This window comes from Benincasa hispida, chromosome 8 (genome assembly GCF_009727055.1).
Source record: "Benincasa hispida cultivar B227 chromosome 8, ASM972705v1, whole genome shotgun sequence".
NCBI lineage: Eukaryota > Viridiplantae > Streptophyta > Magnoliopsida > Cucurbitales > Cucurbitaceae > Benincasa > Benincasa hispida.
In genome coordinates, this window is record NC_052356.1 from 41,987,917 (window position 1) to 42,006,831 (window position 18,915).

The 18,915-nt window shown below is 37.5% G+C and overlaps 2 protein-coding genes across 2 annotated transcripts; one reads left to right on the forward strand and one right to left on the reverse strand.

Annotated features, from left to right (window-relative positions):
• The first annotated feature begins 583 nt into the window (after nt 1–583).
• On the forward strand, nt 584–2,112 carry LOC120084055 (protein NRT1/ PTR FAMILY 2.10). Its single transcript, XM_039039957.1, is given in 4 exon segments — nt 584–893; nt 896–952; nt 955–1,132; nt 1,303–2,112. Coding segments are annotated over 4 exon segments (1,335 nt in total). The 3' UTR covers nt 2,093–2,112.
• Nucleotides 2,113–10,496: 8,384 nt separating this feature from the next.
• On the reverse strand, nt 10,497–16,353 carry LOC120083064 (ATPase 11, plasma membrane-type). Its single transcript, XM_039038592.1, has 21 exons — nt 15,930–16,353; nt 15,727–15,846; nt 15,551–15,649; nt 15,319–15,456; nt 15,021–15,155; nt 14,721–14,900; nt 14,423–14,629; nt 14,204–14,323; nt 13,984–14,103; nt 13,772–13,894; nt 13,567–13,671; nt 13,294–13,438; nt 12,953–13,117; nt 12,609–12,847; nt 12,425–12,457; nt 12,196–12,277; nt 11,925–12,085; nt 11,529–11,714; nt 11,258–11,440; nt 10,992–11,170; nt 10,497–10,877 (listed from the first exon to the last, which is right to left on the reverse strand). The coding sequence occupies exons 1-21, from the start codon at nt 15,981–15,983 to the stop codon at nt 10,781–10,783; spliced, it is 2,871 nt and encodes a 956-aa protein (XP_038894520.1). The 5' UTR covers nt 15,984–16,353; the 3' UTR covers nt 10,497–10,780.
• Between the last annotated feature and the right edge of the window lie 2,562 nt (nt 16,354–18,915).

Sequence of the window (18,915 nt, forward strand, 5' to 3'; positions counted from 1 at the left end):
CATAGAAAGGATTGACTTTGCTCTTGAATTTGCAAAAAAGAGTGGTGTAGCGGTTGGGCTCTAATCCATGAAAAGAGTTGTGAGATCTTTATTCAAAATCTCAAGAGGCACTTAGAAAAGTAGATGTAGGTCAAGTATGACCGAACCACAATAAAAATTTCTGGTGTTAATTTCTCTATCCATATACTACTTTATTTTTGCAATTAATGTGTTATTATAGTTGATTACATAAAATTAATTGCAATATTTATTCTTAAAGCTAATTGCTCATATTTGTATATTTTGGTTGGTAGTTCTTAATAACTACATTTATTATCAATCTTGTTATTAGAATCAAATAGGGTGCTTTAAAGTAATATGGTTAACTTCTGGATTATTTTGGGTTGAATTTATTATGTAATGTCCTTCAATTGAATTTGACATTAAGTGAACCATAGAGTCGAGACAATTTTGATGTTTTGTTTTAAATATCTAGGATAAATTATTCAACGAGATAGCTTAATAACCGTTGGATGTAGATTTTCAAAGATCTGCATGTCTCATAAGACATAATATAACGGTTGTGGCACAGGGGATGACAACAATGGCACTAACGGCTGGAATCCGAATGCTACATCCACCACCATGTAGCCAATTGGTGATCAACGTCGCCAACTGCAACGGAGCAAAGCCATGGCAAATGGCCTTTCTGATCGGCGGACTCGGATTTCTGGTCATTGGAGTCGGCGGCATCAGGCCATGTAATCTGGCATTTGGAGCAGACCAATTTAACCCCAATACAGAATCAGGCAAAAGAACAGTCAATAGTTTCTTCAATTGGTACTATTTTACCTACACTTTCGCAGCAATGATCTCTCTTACAGCCATTGTCTATGTCCAATCTGATATCAGCTGGGCTTGGGGTTTTCCATTCCTGCATTTTGTATGTTCTTTTCATGCTTTTTCTTCTTCATTGAATTTATGTCAGAGTGAAACCATTTGGCAATCCTTTGATAAATGTTGTGAATGTTGCTGTGGTTTCATTTAAGAAGCGAAAGTTGAAGCTGCCTGAATAACCACCAATTGCATCTCTTTTCAACTATGTTCCAACCAACTCCATTAATTCCGGGCTTTGTCATAGCAAGTAGTTCAGGTAATCAAAAAGCATTTGAAATTAAGTTCAGGTTAGATTATGCTCTCTAGTTCTAACTCAAGCTCGAGTTTTTTTAGGGCTCATTTGATTATGTTTCCGTTCCCTATTTCTTGTTTCTTGTTTCTCATTTTTCTAAAAACTGACTTATTTGATACTCTCGTTCATGGTAGGTTCCTTGACAAGGCTGCAATTATAACTCAAGAAGACGAAATCAATCATGATGGATCAGCCGCTCATCCATGGAGGCTTTGCAGCATTCAGCAAGTTGAAGAACTGAAGTGCATTCTAAGGATCATTCCTATATGGTTTACCAATATCATTTACTTTGCCCCCATAGTCCATCAAACTTATGGAGTGTTTCAAGCTCTCCAATCTAATCGCCGTCTAGGCGCTTCTGGTTTCAAGATACCGACAGCCTCCTTCTACATCTTTACAATGATTGGCGTCACCGTCTGGCTACCAATCTATGACAGAATTCTCATACTGGCTCTCCGTAAACTCACCGGAAAAGAAAGTGGCACAACTCTTCTCCAAAAGATGAGTGTTGGCTTGGTACTCAACATTGCAACCCTTTTTCTCTCTGCTTTTATTGAAAGTAGGAGAAGGCATTTAGCTCTTGAAAAACCAATTGGGACAGAATTTGGAAGAGGTGCCCTTTCTTCAATGTCTAGTTTGTGGTTGATACCTCAGTTCATCTTGATAGGCATTTCTGAAGCTTTCACATCTATTGCTCATAATGAGTTCTATTACAAGTAAGTTCCAGAGAACATGATAAGCATTCGAGGGTCTTTCTTGTTTGTTGGGTATGCAATATCTAGCTACTTGGGAAGTTTGTTCATGGAAAGACAAAGGAGGGAGGTGCCAATGTGGGATTGGTTGGCTGAAGAATTTCTACTGTCTAGATGCTGGATTGCAAATCTTAAATTTGGTTTATTTTTTAGTTTGTGCAAAGTGGTATAGGTACAAAGAATTTGGTAGCAAGGATCTTGATGTAAGTAACCCTTAGTGTGATTTAAGAGAGAGGAATGTTTATTTGGCTGTGAAACTAGTTTAAATGTAATCTTCAAGTTTTAAATATATTTAATCAATTTGAACAGCTAAATTTGATCAATCTCTTGAAAAAAAACCCAGCTTTGTTAACTTTTTTTTGTCTTTCTGTATACCACTTTGATCTAATGGTTTGATCAATCTGGCCTAAGCCAACAGTCAACAAAAAAAAAAAGGTTTTAAAAATATATATATACATATTATATACATATATATATATATGAGCTCTCTATCTCTCTCAATTCTTACCAGTGAATGTACATAAAATATGTCTTAAAAAAGATACTCTTGGAATGCCTTGAATTTGCTCTCTTCCTCTATCCTTGGATGTAACTAACACGCTATTAATGAACCACGTAAATCTCTGTAGATTTTTTCTGGTTCTTTATTCTTTGTTTGTTCCTTTCACTTCTATCATAACAGATAGGGGTGTACATGGGTTGGGTTGGGTTGGTTGAGGATGTTTTGAGGATCAACACGAAAATTCGGTCGGTTGGGTTGGCAACCCAAATAAAGTCTCCAACCCAACCCTTAAAATTCAGGTTGAGTTGGATTGGATTGGATTTTCGGGTTGATGAAAAAGAGAGAAGAAAGAACATGGAGTTTTTACGTGGAAAACCCTAGAACAAGAAGAAAAACCCACGATAGAAGACTGATTTTTATTATTATTTTGATACACTAAATACAAGAAGACTGCTCAAATAAATAGAGAAGTAGGAAACCCTAGGGGCATGATAAATTACAAAAATGCCCCTAGGTCAGAGTCGACACTCCCTCTCAAGTTGGGGCGTAGATATCAATAAGACTCAACTTACTAACACAATAATCAAAGCTTTGTCTGAGCAACCCTTTCATGAGACATCTGCGACTTGCTGATTTGAAGGGATATAGGGAATACATATGCTTCCATTGTTCAGTCCCTCCTTGATGAAATGTCTATCGACCTCCACATATTTTGTTCTATCATGCTGAACCAGATTATTTGCAATACTTGTTGTTGCTTTATTGTCACAAAACAGTTTCATCAGAAGTTCACTGTCTTGATGGAGATCTGACAAAACTTTCTTCAACCAGATCTTTTCACATATTCCTAAGCTCATGGCTCTGTACTCAACTTCAGCGCTACTTTTGGCTACAACTTCTTGTTTTTTACTTCTCCAAGTAACCAGATTACCCCTGACAAAGGTGTAATACCCAGACATTGACTTTCTATCAACCACATAACCTGCCCAGTCAGAACCTGTGTAAGCTTCAATGTAGCGTTTATCGGACTTCCTGAACTTTAAGCCCTTACCAGAAGTTGCCTTCAAATATCATAAAATGCGCTCAACGACCGTCATATGTTCCACATAGGGGGCTTGCATAAACTTACTGACAACACTCACTACATAGGATATATCGGGTCTAGTATGGGATAAGTAGATTAATTTCCCAACTACTCGACGGTATCTTTCTTTGTTGATGGGAACTCTGCTATATGTATTACTAAACTTCGCATTATACTTCATAGGGGTGTCAATAGGTTTACACTCAGTCATACCTGTCTCTTTGAGTAAGTCAAGAGTGTACTTCCATTGAGAAATTGAAATACCCTCTTTTGATCGAGCCACTTCCATCCCGAGGAAATATCTTAACTTTCTCAAATCTTTAATCTCAAACTCCTCGGCCATTTTCATTTTAAGTCTCATAATTTCAACAGCATCGTCACCAGATAAAACAATATCATCAACATAAACAATGAGGACTGCAATCTTCCCTGAAACTGACTTCTTTGTAAACAACGTGTGGTCTAAGTGCCCTTAGTTATACTCTTGGGCTTTAACAAAGGTGGTGAATCTATCAAACCACGCCTTCAGAGGCTGTTTCAACCCATAAAGTGACTTCCTCAGTCTACAAACCTGGTGTTTAAACTGACTCTCAAAATCGGGGGGAGGACTCATGTAGACTTCTTCTTCCAGTTCCCCATTAAGGAACACATTTTTTACATCCAGTTGATGAAAAGGCCAATCTTTGTTCACTACAACGAACAATAGCACCCGGACAATATTAAGCTTGGCCACGGGAGAGAAGGTCTCAGAGTAGTCTATTCCAAAGGTCTGAGTAAACCCTTTGGCAACCAGTCTAGCATTGTATCTATCAATCGTCCCATCAGACTTGTATTTTATGGTAAAGACCCATTTGCATCCAACCATCTGTGTCCTTCGGGGAGAACAACTTAATCCCATGTCCCAGTTTTCTCAAGAGCTCTCATTTCTTCCATAACTACAGCCTTCCATTCAGGAGTCTCCATCACTACATGTATGCTACTCAATATCATCACTATATCTAAACTGGTAGTAAGAGCCTAGAACTCGGGTGACAGGTTACTGTACATCATGTAACTGTGCATAGGATGCTTTGTACAGGATCTAGTGCCTTTCCTTAGGGCAATGGGAAGATTGAGAGAAACGTCATAGCTCTCCATCTTGTCTAGTTTTTCACCATATTCGGTTGTTTGCTCCAGGGGTTCATCTTCTGAAGAACCTTTCACACATTCATCTTCATTAGTACCACTTTCATTCTCTGAAGTCGTTTCCTCAGCACTGTTATTTTTAGCTGTCTCTACATCTCCCATGGTGTCCTTGGCAGCACCGTCGACACCTTTTTCATTTTTACCCACTCTATAAGTATCAGTCTCAACCCAAGTACCAATATCATTAGTGGCAGGAATACAAATACCTGGAGCTGATTTTGGGTCAGACTCATGAACCGGAGCTGGAGGAACGACAGGTGACACTGTTTCCTTCCTGAGATTCTTCATTTAGTATGTTATCCACGGGACTTGATTGGTAGGAAGGACAGACTCAACAGGATCAAGTTCAGGAGACAACTCTAAGGGTACTGAATAAGTGGACCAATTAATCTTTTCACTATAATTCTCCCCCTGAAGATGACTAATAGAAAAGAACGGTCGATCCTCGAGAAAGGTAACATCCATGGAAACGAAATATTTTCGAGAAGGTGGGTGGTAAAATTTATATCCACGTTGGTGGAGAGGATACCCAACAAACACACATTTCTGATCACGAGGGGTAAACTTCGTGCGATTTGAACCGTGGGTATGAACAAAGATAATACAACCAAACACCCGGAGTGGCACATCAGGAATAAGGCGGGTGGTTGGATACGACTCTTTAAAACAATCAAGAGGATTATGAAAGTTTAAAACACCAGAAAGCATGTGATTAATTAGGTCTGCAGTAGTAAGAATAACATCCCCACATAAGTAAGACGGAAGAGAGGTGGACAACATGAGAGAACTAGCGACTTCCACCAAATGGCAATTTTTTCGTTCGGCTACTCCATTTTACTGAGGAGTGTAGGCACAAGAGCTTTGGTGGACAATTCCCTTGGAAGCAAGGAAATCCCAAAAAGAGTTGTTAAAAAACTCACGCCCATTGTCACTTCACAGAATTGCAATTTTCATGTTAAACTGGGTTTCCACAGTGGCATAGAATTGCTGGAACATAGATGACACCTCGAACTTATGAGTAAGAAGGAAAACTCAAGTAAGTCGAGTGTGGTCGTCGATAAAGATGACAAACCAGCGTTTACCTGTAGAGGTGGTGATTAGTGAGGAACCCCAAACATCACTGGGGATAAGAGTGAAGGGTCTTAATGGTTTGTAAGGCTGAGAGTAAAAAGAGACACAACTCTGTTTGGCCCATATACACACATCACAATTTAAGGAAAAGATATTAATATACAAAACAAATGCGGGAACAAATATTTCATGTACTAAAAACTGGGATGCCTAAGGCGAAAATACCATAACATAAAATCACTTTCAAAAGTAGAAAAATTCAAAGAAATGAAACTAGTCCTATAACAATCTCTAGAGGAAGTATCATCAGGCAGGAAGTAGAGTCTCTTATCATATCGGGCAGTGTCAATCGTCGTCCCCAAGCTCAGATCCTGAAATAAAACAGAGTCGGTTGAGAAAACAGCTTGATAACTCAGATCTCTTGTAATTTTGCTAACAGATAATAAATTATATGAAATCTTGGGAACATGTAACACATCACGCAATACTAGACCCTCACATGGAGAGAGATGGCCTTTTCCTGTAACAGGAGCAAATGACTCATCTGCGATTCTAATCCTTTCATTACCAGTACTCAGACAGTATGAAGTAAATTGGTCAGATGATACAGTTAAATGATTTGTAGCTCCTGAGTCAACAATCCAGGGTTTTTTACCATGAACACTAAAAAGGCCAAAGGATTGAACCATACCTGACTGCGCAATAGTACTGACTCCAACAGCACTTGAATTATCTTGACCATTTGCTGAAGATTAAGTCTGAGGGTTTCCACTTGTCGAGTTACTCACAAGAGCACGTCCAAGGTTTAATTTGTCATATGACTGACATCGTCTGCTATTTGGAGGTCTCCCGTGCAGCTTCCAACATTGATCTTTCGTATGCCAGGGCTTTTTACAGTGCTCATAAACATGAGGGGGTCTATTATCTACTTATCATTGTCAGACTCGGAAGACTTCGTAGCAAACGTAACAGCATCTGTTGATGTGATTACTGGATTATTCATGGCCTTTAATCTGTCCTCTTCTAAACGTATCTCCGAACACACCTCCATAAGGGAAGGTATAGAATATTGGCCCAATATTCGACTCCGAGCAGCGTCGAACTTTGAATTCAACCCAGCTAGGAAGTCATACACTCTATCAGTTTCTTCAATTTTGTAGTGTTGAACTCCCCCACAAGAATAATCCCAAACCATTTCTTGACACAAGTTCATTTCTTGCCACAGTAGGGATAATTTGTTAAAGTAGGATGTCACATCCATTGATTCCTATTTACATTCATGGGCCTGCTTGCATAATGTGTACAGGCGATACGCATTCTGTCTTTTTTAATATAACTTCTGCACAGCATCCCAAATTTCTTTGGCGGTTGCAGCATAAAGTAATGACTTGCCAATCTGGGGTTCCATGTTGTTAACCAGAATTGATCGCAACAAAGAATCCTCTCCTTTCCAGATACATTCTTGAGGGTCACCTGGCCCTGGTTTCAGTATCTCTCCCATCAAGTATCAGAATTTATGACGTCCTTCCAGAGCCATTCTGATTTATTGAGACCAGGAAAAATAGTTCTGGCCATTCAACTTTTCTCCAATAATAAACCTTGCAAAGTTTCCAGACAGAAAATTTGTTATGGGTAAAACAGGGAAAGAATTTACCGTATTCTTATAATACATCGGTAGGTTAGCAGAGAACTCTAGTTGGACTATTTGTGGGTTTGTGCCAAGAACTGTTTCGAAATCTGCAATCTGCTGCTGAAGATGGGTAAATCGACATTGGACCTCATTTGGGCCGTGAGTCGCGCCGCTGTTGTTAGGCGCGACTGGAGTACATTGATCAAAGGAGGTGCCTCGGCCCAGTTGCAGAGAACCATCACCGATCAACTGACTGAAGACTAGCGGCTATTGGGCAAAGAGATTGGCTGTGATCGGGAGGACTCAGCTGTGAGTGGGAGAAGCGTTGGTTGCTGGCCGAAGCCGGTCGGCTGCGAGCGGCAAGAGGATTCGGCTGGAGCGACGTCGATTGACGGAAGCACCGCGGCGATTGGCTGGTCTAGATTTGGCGCTGGTCTGAATCAGCTGGACGACTGGAGCTGTCGGTTGAAGGAGTTGTGGCAATGCGATTTGGAGATACCTTTCGACGGTTGCCTGTATCGCTGTGGTAATATCAACATTCGCGGCTCCACTGATTCGGACGGAGGCTGCTGAAGGAGACTGTGGTTGATTCTCGCTAGTGACGACTAAGGTTTCGTCGTCATGCTCTAATACCATGATAAAAAAAAAAAAAAAAAAAAAAAAAAAAAAAAAAAAAAAAAAAAAAAAAAAAAAAAGAACACAGAGTTTTTACATGAAAAACCCTAGAACAAAGAGAAAAAACCACGATAGAAGACTGATTTATTATTATTCTGATACACTGAATACAAGAAGATTGCACAAATAAATAGACAAGTAGGAAACCCTAGGGGCATGGTAAATTACAAAAACGTACCTTGGTCAAACCATTATTTCCGACACGTGTTATAACTTATTTTTTTCTTTTTAATTAAAATTATGTAAATTTATATACAACACATGACTAATAACAAAAATCTCATAAAATTCAAATGTTAAATATCAAATATCTAAGATATTTATTGCAAACTTTCAACAAAGATAAATATCATAACAATTTTTTAAAAAAATTAAAAATTCACAAAGTAATCAAACTTTAAACAAAGAAAAATATTTATTATTAATATATATAAAATTCGGGTTTGGTTGGATCAACCCAAAATCTTTTCTAGCCAACCCACGACCCAACCCAAAAACAAAATTAACCCAACCCAACCCTTATATTTTGGGTTGGATAGTTCAGATTATTTGGATTATCGGGTATTTGAACACCCCTAATAAGAGATACCTCCACCCAACAAATATTCACCAATATAATATCTCACCTCCAATGGTCCTCTTTCTAACTAAAAATACAATAGATCCCACACAATTAAACTGAAAGAACCTAAATATATTGAGATATAATAGGTAACTAAATTACAAGATAAACCAAGTTATTAGAGGCACTTACCAAAATATATTGCTCCCTCCCTTCTTCTCTACTCACTGTATTTATAACCAAACTTCTCTAACAAACTCTTTAACTAATAACTAATATACCCTTAAGATCCCTCTAATAACATTCATATCGCAGAAACAGTGACCTTTCCAGACCTTTGCTCCATCTTCTCGTACTGAAACTGCTGGTGGGGGTTCTTACCCATTTACAGAAATTCCAAGAAATTAGGAGAAGATCAGAAAGAGACTTCCAAGATTTTTGAAGCCATGGACAATGCTGAGAATAGTGCTGTTGTTACTGATGCGGATCAGCACCAAAGATCAAGAATCAAGGAATCAAAGTCATGTCCTTCATTATAGGTACACCCTCTCTCTCTCTCTCTCTCTCTCTCTCTCTCTCTGAGTTTCATCTGAATGCTGCAGGAAATGAGATATTAGAGAGACAGGGAACAATTGAGACAGCATCAAACCTATTGGTTTACTTCACTTTTGTGTTCCACTTTCACCTGAAAGCCATAACTGTAACCAATCTTGTCAACATCTTTAATGGAACCAACAGGTTCACATCCTTGACTGGATCATTCCTTTCTGATACTTTGGCCACTACAAGACTTTGGATTCTCTGTCTCTCTCTCTCTAGTGTTGATTCTCTATTAAATTTTATGTTGAAAAATCAGAAGATTAAGAATTACTGGATAGATCCTCGATCTTTGGTTTACTTTTGTCATCTTGGCCACCATGGTTTCGAGATCCTGGCAGCATCAATCATCATGTTTACAATGATTAGACAGAATCCTTGTACCATCATTCTCTAGATTCCCTGGCAAATGAAGTGGCAGACCACGTCTAAGAAAGGATAGGCATTGGCGTGGCACCTAACATTGTCGCCATGCTTCTTTCTGCTTCTGTTAAAGACAAGAGAAGACATTTCTGAAGCTTTCACATCCATTGCTCAGATTAAGTTCCCTTCCAAAGAAATCCCATCAGAGGGTCGTTTTTTTGTCGGGTGTGCAATATCTACCTACCTTGATATTTCTTGATTTTATATTGGTTCATGAGAAGACAAATGGTAGTGCCACTGGAAATTGTCTGCTGAGGATCTTAACAAAGAAAGATTAGAAATTTCTACTGCCTGGGAGCCGAGTTACGAGCTCTAAATTTTGTGTACTTTTTAGCTTTTAGAAAGTCGTAAGATCCTGCATAACTCTTGTTAATTGAAAAGCAGAAGAAAACAATTATAGACATTAATATAATTAGATCTGCTCTTCATAGACAACTTGGGATTTGCAAACCTAGGTAAGATCAGTTCAGGATCATGAGATCCTGTAAGAACTTTCACCTTCACAGTATCAACTGTTTTGACAGAAACAAGGAGACATGTAACGTAATGTCAATAGAATCGCGTCAGCATTTCTGTTTGTCTTCATGTTGCAGAAAATGGCAAATTTTAAGGTTGTTGGACTTTTGTGGGCAAGGAGTAGAGTTGTGAACTACATTGAGGTGTAAAGTTCAGAGAGTTATGAACTTCTAAGGCCCACTGCGTATGGAGTTAATAACACATAAAATTGATGTTTTCTAGTCGTAGGATTCACCATCTTTTTGGGCCAAACACCGTCTATATTTGGTTCATTTGGAAATGCTGACAACGGTAAACGCCATGAGAATCCAGTAGAAAAGGTATCAAAAAGTTTGGAATGAACATAAATGACACATTTCATAAGAATTCCTTCTGGGAGCGCAGTGCATTACAAGATATGCCAAGTCCGGCAATGGAAAAAAGACTAATATAACACAGAATAACGTCGAAAACGACAGAGTCCACTAATATGCTAAAAGACCAAAAGCCAAGTACCGGTGTTAACCGTTGTTTCATCCTTCTTTAACTTGCAAATAGCATGTGCCAATTGCATATCTTAATGCCAGCAGTCAACATACAACTACAAGACAGTATATTACAGTATTGGACTTCCCATCACACCGTGTATGCTTGTTGAATCGTCTCGATATCGAGACCTTTCAATCTCACTACTGATTCTACATGACCTTTCAGTGTATGGAGTTCCCTCAATCTGCAAGATTTATGAAATGAAACCGAATTGGCAGTTGCAGAATGATAACTTAAACTAGCTCACAATTTCAGAAACAGATATATGTCAAACCAAAGATGAAGTTTTGCAACATACCTAGCAATTTCAGCTCTCCTTTTGGCTTCTTCAGCCATGTGATTGAGTTCTGTGAAATGAGTTCTCTCGGTGAACATCTTAGTATCAGGCGGTTGCAAACCGTGCAGCGTTCTTTGTGCATGAGCCCATTGCAGCTCACGTTGTTCCTTACCGAAATCCTTTTGTCTTGTGAAAGCAACCTATAAAAGAAAGAAAATACAAGTGAATAAACCAACTGATGCACAACTTTGACAGGTTAAATGCAGGAAACAGTGCAAATTTTCTACCCTTTGCTCAAGCATGAGATCCCAAGCCTTCCCACTCAAAGCATATCGAATAGCAAATTTTATTGGATCAAGAGGAATGTAAAAGATGATGTTATAAAGCCAAATTACACCAGCCCAACCCCAACCAATTCCTTCAATGGCAGCAAAACTCCAATTAGCATAGACAGCAATCAGAGTGGCAACCTGTTCAACAATAGATACAAACTTGGTGTTTTATTCCAAAGTATAATTGAAAATACAGGTGCAACAATTCAAACAAGTTTTGCCTTACCAGTTGAGCAAGAATAAAAGCCACTACAAGAAATACCCCAGGACGCTCGACGTAGGACCAACTTCGAGATCGCGTAACAAAAATGAGGGCCTGACTGATAGTGCTCACTTGCAGATATATAGCTGAGGCTAGCTTCCGGAAATCATCGTGAGCTGTTTTTTCAAGGGTTGGTACCCCAAAGACTCGCTGAATTTTTCACAAAATGAGACAGATCAGCACAGCAGAAATCAGAAGAACTGCAGTGACTACAAGCAAGCTAAATACAAGAGAACTAAAAAAAAGCAGGAAAAAAGAGTATTAGATATTAGATTACAGAACACGACATAAACAATGGGTCCTTCTGAACCCATCATTAACAGATTATTAATTAGTATTAAGGAAATTGGATTGTCTTACAGGGAAAAAGTTAGTTTTATACGATGCCCAAAAAAATATGACCGTCATCATTGCCAAGTAACTACCGAGTACAATGCCAGTGGTAAAAATTTCAGCCAACTTCCAACTATCTGGGAGAGGAGATGGTTTAACCCTATCCTTTGAAATTGTCATGATTGTACCTACACATTAATCATTTTGATGAGTTACCATTGACAGTGGCAAAAGAATGACATTGATTTATATGAACTTCAAATAATCTGCATATCAAATACAGGGATTTTGAACAAACCATCATTAAGGATAGCAATGATAAGCACCATAAATGGTGGAAAATCAAATTTCCAAATGAGAGCCAGCAACATGAAACCAAGCTGCAACAAACAAAATCAGAAGCATATGTTAGAAATATCATGTGAATTTATGATTATAAAAGCAACATAACTTGTCATTCAGGACATGGCAGAACAGAACAGCAGACTTTACACATAATTAATATATATATTCTAATCACAACTTACCACAATACGTATTGTAATGGAAACTGCATAAATCTGACATGGACAAAAGTTAAACGCAAGTCAGAGAATAGCCAACACAAATTAGAATTTCATAAGAAGAAAGCGAGATGCTAATCATGCTATCTCACAGGCTGCAACCTGAAAAACCAACTACTCAATGAAGAAAAATTAAGGTCAAGGTTACCGTGTAATTCTTCATCCTCTGAAATATTGCTCTACTAGTCAAAACAGCACTGATGATAACACTAAGACCAGGTTCAGTAAGAACAATATCAGAAGCACTCCGAGCAGCATCAGTTGCATCTGCAACAGCTATTCCTATGTCTGCTTTTTTAAGCGCAGGAGCATCATTCACTCCATCACCAGTCATCCCACAGATATGTTTCATAGCTTGCAAGCGTTTTACAATCTCATATTTGTGCTCTGAACCAACAAAATATCATGGTGAGCCAGTATTCAAGGACAAAAACAATTTTTTTTTTTTTGTTCTCCAAACTAACATTTTGAGTCAATTACTGAAAAAAATACCAGGGAATACACCCGCAAAACCATCTGCTTTTTCTATAAGGTCGTCAACAGGTAAAGCAGCAATGGACTCATCCTTTTCTTGTCCTAGCAAAGCAGATGATGGATACATGTTGGTTCCCATGCCCAATCGACGTCCTGTTTCCTTGCCTATAGCCAACTGATCTCCTAATAAATAAAGCAAGTTAAATGAACCAACAAGCTAGATAAATTAGTCAGCTTAATAGATGTGGCAATGTTTTAGCAATCTCCAGTCAGAATCACACAAGAATATTGGTGGCATTCCATACATGGAGAGCATTTTTACCAGGCATGTACACGAGCAGGGTAAATGTGAAACGTACCGGTAATCATTTTCACATTTACACCAAGATTTAAAGCTCTCCTAATTGTCTCTGCACTATCATGTCTTGGTGGATCAAACAAAGGCAAGAGGCCCATGAATTGCCAAGGACCTCCGGCACTTTCTTTTCTTCCTTCTGGAACTTCCTGATATGATTCAGATAGATGTCGGAAGACTCGCAATCAAATACACTTTTAACTGCTGGGCTAAAGAAGATGCATAGTGGTCTTATAACCAAGGGATCAATAAATCTATATCCCGATGTTCAACTGACCTGGTATGCTACAGCAAGTGAACGCAAACCTCGTTCAGCAAATTTATCAATCACTGCATGAACTTTTCTCTCAATCTCTGACTTGTTGTATGCAAGATTTAGAATCTAAAAGAGAGAGTAAAAACCGGAACCTATATTCAGTAATCTGTTCTCAGGTAAAACAGAGACAATATTTCCACAAGAACAAATAGAGCAGCCTTTTTACCTGTTCTGGAGCGCCTTTACTGACTCTGTGCATCTTTCCCTCATGGTCAATATAAGTCAAAGCTGTTCGCTTATCAGTAGGATTGAAAGGAAGGAAATGTACTTCCTGAATCCCAGCACGTGCCTTTGAAAGCAAGGAAGATGCAATGAACATTTTAAACATTTTGATAGCCATATGAAAAGTGTAGAGAGATTCAGATATTGATGACTTACCTCCTTTGGATCAGCTAGCATCCCAACAATGGCAGTATCAATAGCATCTTGATTCTCAATTCTTGATGCTCGAGCAGCCATTAGAACAACAGTGTCTGCATCTATCCCTTTACCGAAAACCTAAAGTTACATTTAGACACAAAATTAGAAACAAACAATATAAATGCTCCTGGGAGGAAGAGATCTCCCATTAACAAGCAAGAAGCAACTCCCTGCCAACCTCAACAAGATTTTTGTCAACCGTTAACTTGTTCAAAGTCAGGGTTCCTGTCTTATCACTGCAAAGCACATCCATGCCTGCCATTTCTTCAATAGCCGTCATCCTCTTTGTGATGGCACCCTGAAATCGACATCAAATGATCCCATTGTTTATTCCAAAACTCATATGTCAGACAACATTCAACAGGAAGCCTCCAAAATAACTAAGCCAAGAGCCAACCTGTTGGGATAACCTATGAGAACCTATAGCCATTGTCACAGATAGAACTGTAGGCATGGCTATTGGAATTCCTCCAATCAGTAGCACAAGGAGGTTATCAATTCCAGGACGATACTCACGATCCTGAATTGGGTACATTACAATGATCTCTATTACCATTCCCACAGCAATGGAACATATGCAGAAATTCCCTATGGCTGTCAAGACCTACAAAGAAATTGACAGTGATAAAAGTAAGACAGTTAAAAGAAAGAAGTCGCACGAACCAAAAATCAAGCAATACAATGACAAATCTTGCCTTTTGGAAGTGTCCCACTTGATTGGTGGTGTCAACAAGATGAGCAGCTTTACCAAAAAAGGTGTGGACACCAGTAGCAATGACCACAGCTTCAATCTCTCCTTGCTTGCAAGTAGAACCAGAGTACACACCATCACCAGGACCTTTTGTTACCGGGAGAGATTCACCTGTAAGCGCAGACTACAAAGCCCAAAGCCAAACTTAGTAAGGAGATAGACAGTTACAACCTGAGGATTACAGGGTAATGGGGTGTGTGAGAAATCAAGTTAAAATCTCCAGATATCATGGTTGGTTACCAACCTGGTCAATTTTTAGTGGATCCCCATCCAGAAGACGTGCATCAGCTGGAATAATGTCCCCAAGTTTAACACTGATTACATCGCCAGGAACCAAAATGGAAGCATCTTGCTCGCTCCACCTTCCATCTCTAAGAACCTTCCACAGAAAATCAAAAGCCAAACACAGAAATTCAAGTACATATCACCTCAAATTGTGCTTCCACGAAACTTTAAGCATCTCAAAGACAAAGATGAAATTAAGCCAACAAGGTACAGTTTCCAGCAAAAATGCAACACATACAAGAATTCATCTCTAATACCTTGGCTTTGGGAGCAAGACGAGCCATGAGAGCAGCTGCGGCGTTTCCTGCATTGTTTTCCTCAATAAAACTGATTGTGGAGTTAATGATAAGCAGGGTAATGATACCAACAAAATCTTGCCAGTCGGGTGGCTTTCCCTGCAAATGAGTAAATAGTAATCAGAACAATGAACAGAAATGGAGATGTGAAAGAAAGAAACATAAATAACAATCCATGTAGCTGCGCATTTACTCCTCCATTTGCAAGTGCAATAGCCATAATTGCAGCAGCTTCCATAACCCATGATAGAGGATTCCACATAAACCCCAAAAACTTCAAAACTTTGCTTTCCTGAAAGCATACAACAACAAAAATTCAGACCAAACTAACAGAGGTGGTTACAATGCTCCTCGTAGGTAAAGCGTTACCTTCTTTTCCTCGAGCTTATTATGCCCAAAAATCTTCAGCCTTTCCTCAGCACCCTCACTGGTAAGACCCTCTTTGCTACATCTCAGATTTTCAAAAACCTCATCAATGGGTATATTTTCCTGCAATTAAACAAAATGAGAATAAGGCAACTTAAACAAACACCCAAACACCAAAAGGGCTTCAAAATGCTCAGATCTGTTACCAAATCCACAGCTTCCTTCAACACGGCCTCCAACACTTCCGGCTTTTCCCCCATTTCTTCCTTTCACTCCTTACACTTCTCTCTATGTATATCTCACTAATTATCTGTGCAAGCACATTCAAATCCTAACTCATCAGAAAAATCCCAAGAACGAGCTCCAAGAATATGCACAACCGAAACAAACAAATGCGTACACCCAAATGCCAAAGAAGTGATTTTGATTAGAGCAAATCAGTTGGGAGCGAAAATGAGGACGACCCACCAACGTTAAGCTCCCACGAAGCACAGAAAATGTACAAAGAAGAGCGTTTTGGTTTTGAAGCAGTGGGAGAGTCAGTTACAGTCCGATCCTTTCATTCTGTCTCTGCGCCAAAAAGAGAGAGAAAAAAGAAAAAAACTCGAAAAGTTTTATTTACTACTCAATAATACATATCCTTGCTTTAAAGAGTCGCCTTTTATCGAATCCCATTTACCATGAAAAAGGAATCTCACTACTTTGGATTGTATGATATGGCTCAGTACTTAAAGCACCACTTTTGTCTCGTAAGATAAATGATCAAATGTGTGCAACTTGTTGTTTTTAAAGTATTTTTTTACCCATAATATGTAAGAGGAGAAAAGTATAACCTCTAACTTCGAATCACGATGTTGGTTGAACTATATTGGTTTTCGTTGTTTCTTTTAAATTAAGAGTTTGTAATCACATTAACATCAATGAACATATTGTTAACATGTTAGATTAGTTAACTTTCTTGTTTGACACATATTTTAAAAATAAACTAAACAAGTATGTATGACCAATCTTGTGAATACCATATAAACTCTTGCAAAAGAGATTAAATTATCGAATTGATGAAGGTGAATACAAAATATGTGCAATTAGTTACTTAAGAAGAAACATACTTTAAACTAAAGTGTACCTTGTGCCAAATAGTAATGTGTATTTAGAATAGAGATCCTCCTTACAGAAGTTGGTTGAGGAAGAACAGGATCTTCTTGGTACTCTCCTCACTATCATGTTTTCTTTTGTTTTTATTTCAACAAACCTAGTACTAACTTTTTGTTGGAATTACTTTACTACTATTATCATTTTAGTATAATATTCTCTACTTAAAAAAATAAATTTTGTAAGTTAATAGTCTAATTAGTTTGAACACACATCTTCATTTTAAAAAATTAAACGGTCAAATTTCTTCCGACCTAACTTTTTTATATTTATGTTATTTCCAATTCATTTTCATAAGATGATCTATAGTTCAATTGATAACATTCAAACAAATTGGAAATGATTAGTGTCTATATAGGCAAAGGTATTCACCTACCAACTCAAGGGGAGGTTCGAGCCCCTGTCCCTTAAATTGGTGAGTGTGTCTCGACAACATAGATACTTATCATTTTTATATTTATTTTTTATGAGTTTATGTGCTTTAATGTATATTATTTTAATAAATTTAATCATCCTTATCTTTTGAAGAGATGAGGACTGCCCTTCGTTTTTTCAAAAGACGATGATTAATAAAATTATAGTATTTCACTAGTAAATTTAGAATGGCCATAATTTCTAATAATGTTAATAGAAAATTCCTTTCACTCTTGTAATTGTTCAAAAAAAAGAAAGGAAGATGAACGGATAAAAATAATTAAAAATTAAAAAAAAATTGATTTGAAATTGAATTAAACTAAACACGTGACTTTGAAAAAGTAAAGTTTTAATCGTACGATAAACTCCTTTTTAAGTGGGGTTGTTATCTCGTCCATTTGATGTAAATATATGGGTTTTTTTCTTAATATTAGGGGCTGTTTGGAGTACTGAGTTTGAGATAGGATGTCTGTAGTTTATAAATATGTAAAGTTCATATATTTATGGAGTTTATTGTCTATGTTTGGGTGCAAAGTCATTTGGTCTGAGTTCATATGTCTGTGTTTTGAGTGCAAAGTTGAGTTCATATGTATGGATATCTAATGCAGATTTTTGAAATAATATGTTTTTCTCATTACTATTTTTGTTTTGAAAATTTTTTATTCAATAATTCTATTCATCTTTGTATGAATAAAATATGAATTGCATTTTTTTTTAATTTTTAGAACTTTTCTTTCTTTCTTTCTTTGGTAATGAACAATAATTAACCCATTACCTTTCTTGTAGAAATATGGTTATAAAATGAGAAACTAAAGTGAAATCAAAACTTTTGATTCTAACTATTTTTTCTCCATGAATTTGATTATCATCTTCTTCTTTTTCTTCTTCCTATCGTTGCCCTGTATTGTACTATGTCATGGTTTTTTTTTTAAATTAAATCTCCCTCATCTTTATAACAGGTAATTGAATGTCATCACATTTCTTCAACAGTTTTACTTTCATTTCCTCTAAATCGGGAGGATATAACACATCTCTATTTTTCACTAATTACTGCTGGAAAATGTTTCAGGAAAAAAAAAAATTAATTTTTGTTTTTTTTTGTTACATGTTACGTACTTTTCAACTACATACATACTTTTCATCTAAATATTCTTAACACTCAATTGATATGTGAATTCATTACGTATAAATATTACATTTAATGAAGACAAAATAGTATTTATATATATATAATATATATATATATATATATATATATATATATATTAAACAAATCCTACAACATACTTTAACAGTTATCAGTCTTATAGTAATCGGAAGTGGTTGTCAAAGTTGATTATCAAAGATGATTTTTGTTGGAGTTTTGTAGTCGGAGATGGTTGTCGAAGTCTGAAGTTGGTCACATAAAGGTGTATTGAAGTTGGTTGTTGAAGTTTGTCATCAAAGATGATTTTCGAATCTTGAAGTTGGTCGAACGGAAGTGATCGTCAAAGTTGATCATCGAAAATTATTTTCCCTGAAGATTGTAGTCGGAGGTGACTGTCGGAGCCCTAAGTTAGTCGCATGAAGGTGGTATTAGAGTTGACTTTTAGAGCTTTTCATCGAAGGTGGTTGTTAAAGCCTCGA

Bases quoted from the DNA above. Each gene is read 5' to 3' on its own strand.
- LOC120083064 (XM_039038592.1), bottom strand. From the start codon at position 15,983: ATGGGGGAAAAGCCGGAAGTGTTGGAGGCCGTGTTGAAGGAAGCTGTG. The intron at 14,324-14,422 runs GTTGGCTCTTGG...TGTCGATTTCAG, and splicing joins CTCATAGGTTATCCCAACAG to GGTGCCATCACAAAGAGGAT. The intron at 13,439-13,566 runs GTCAGTTGAACA...GAATCATATCAG, and splicing joins CACTTGCTGTAGCATACCAG to GAAGTTCCAGAAGGAAGAAA.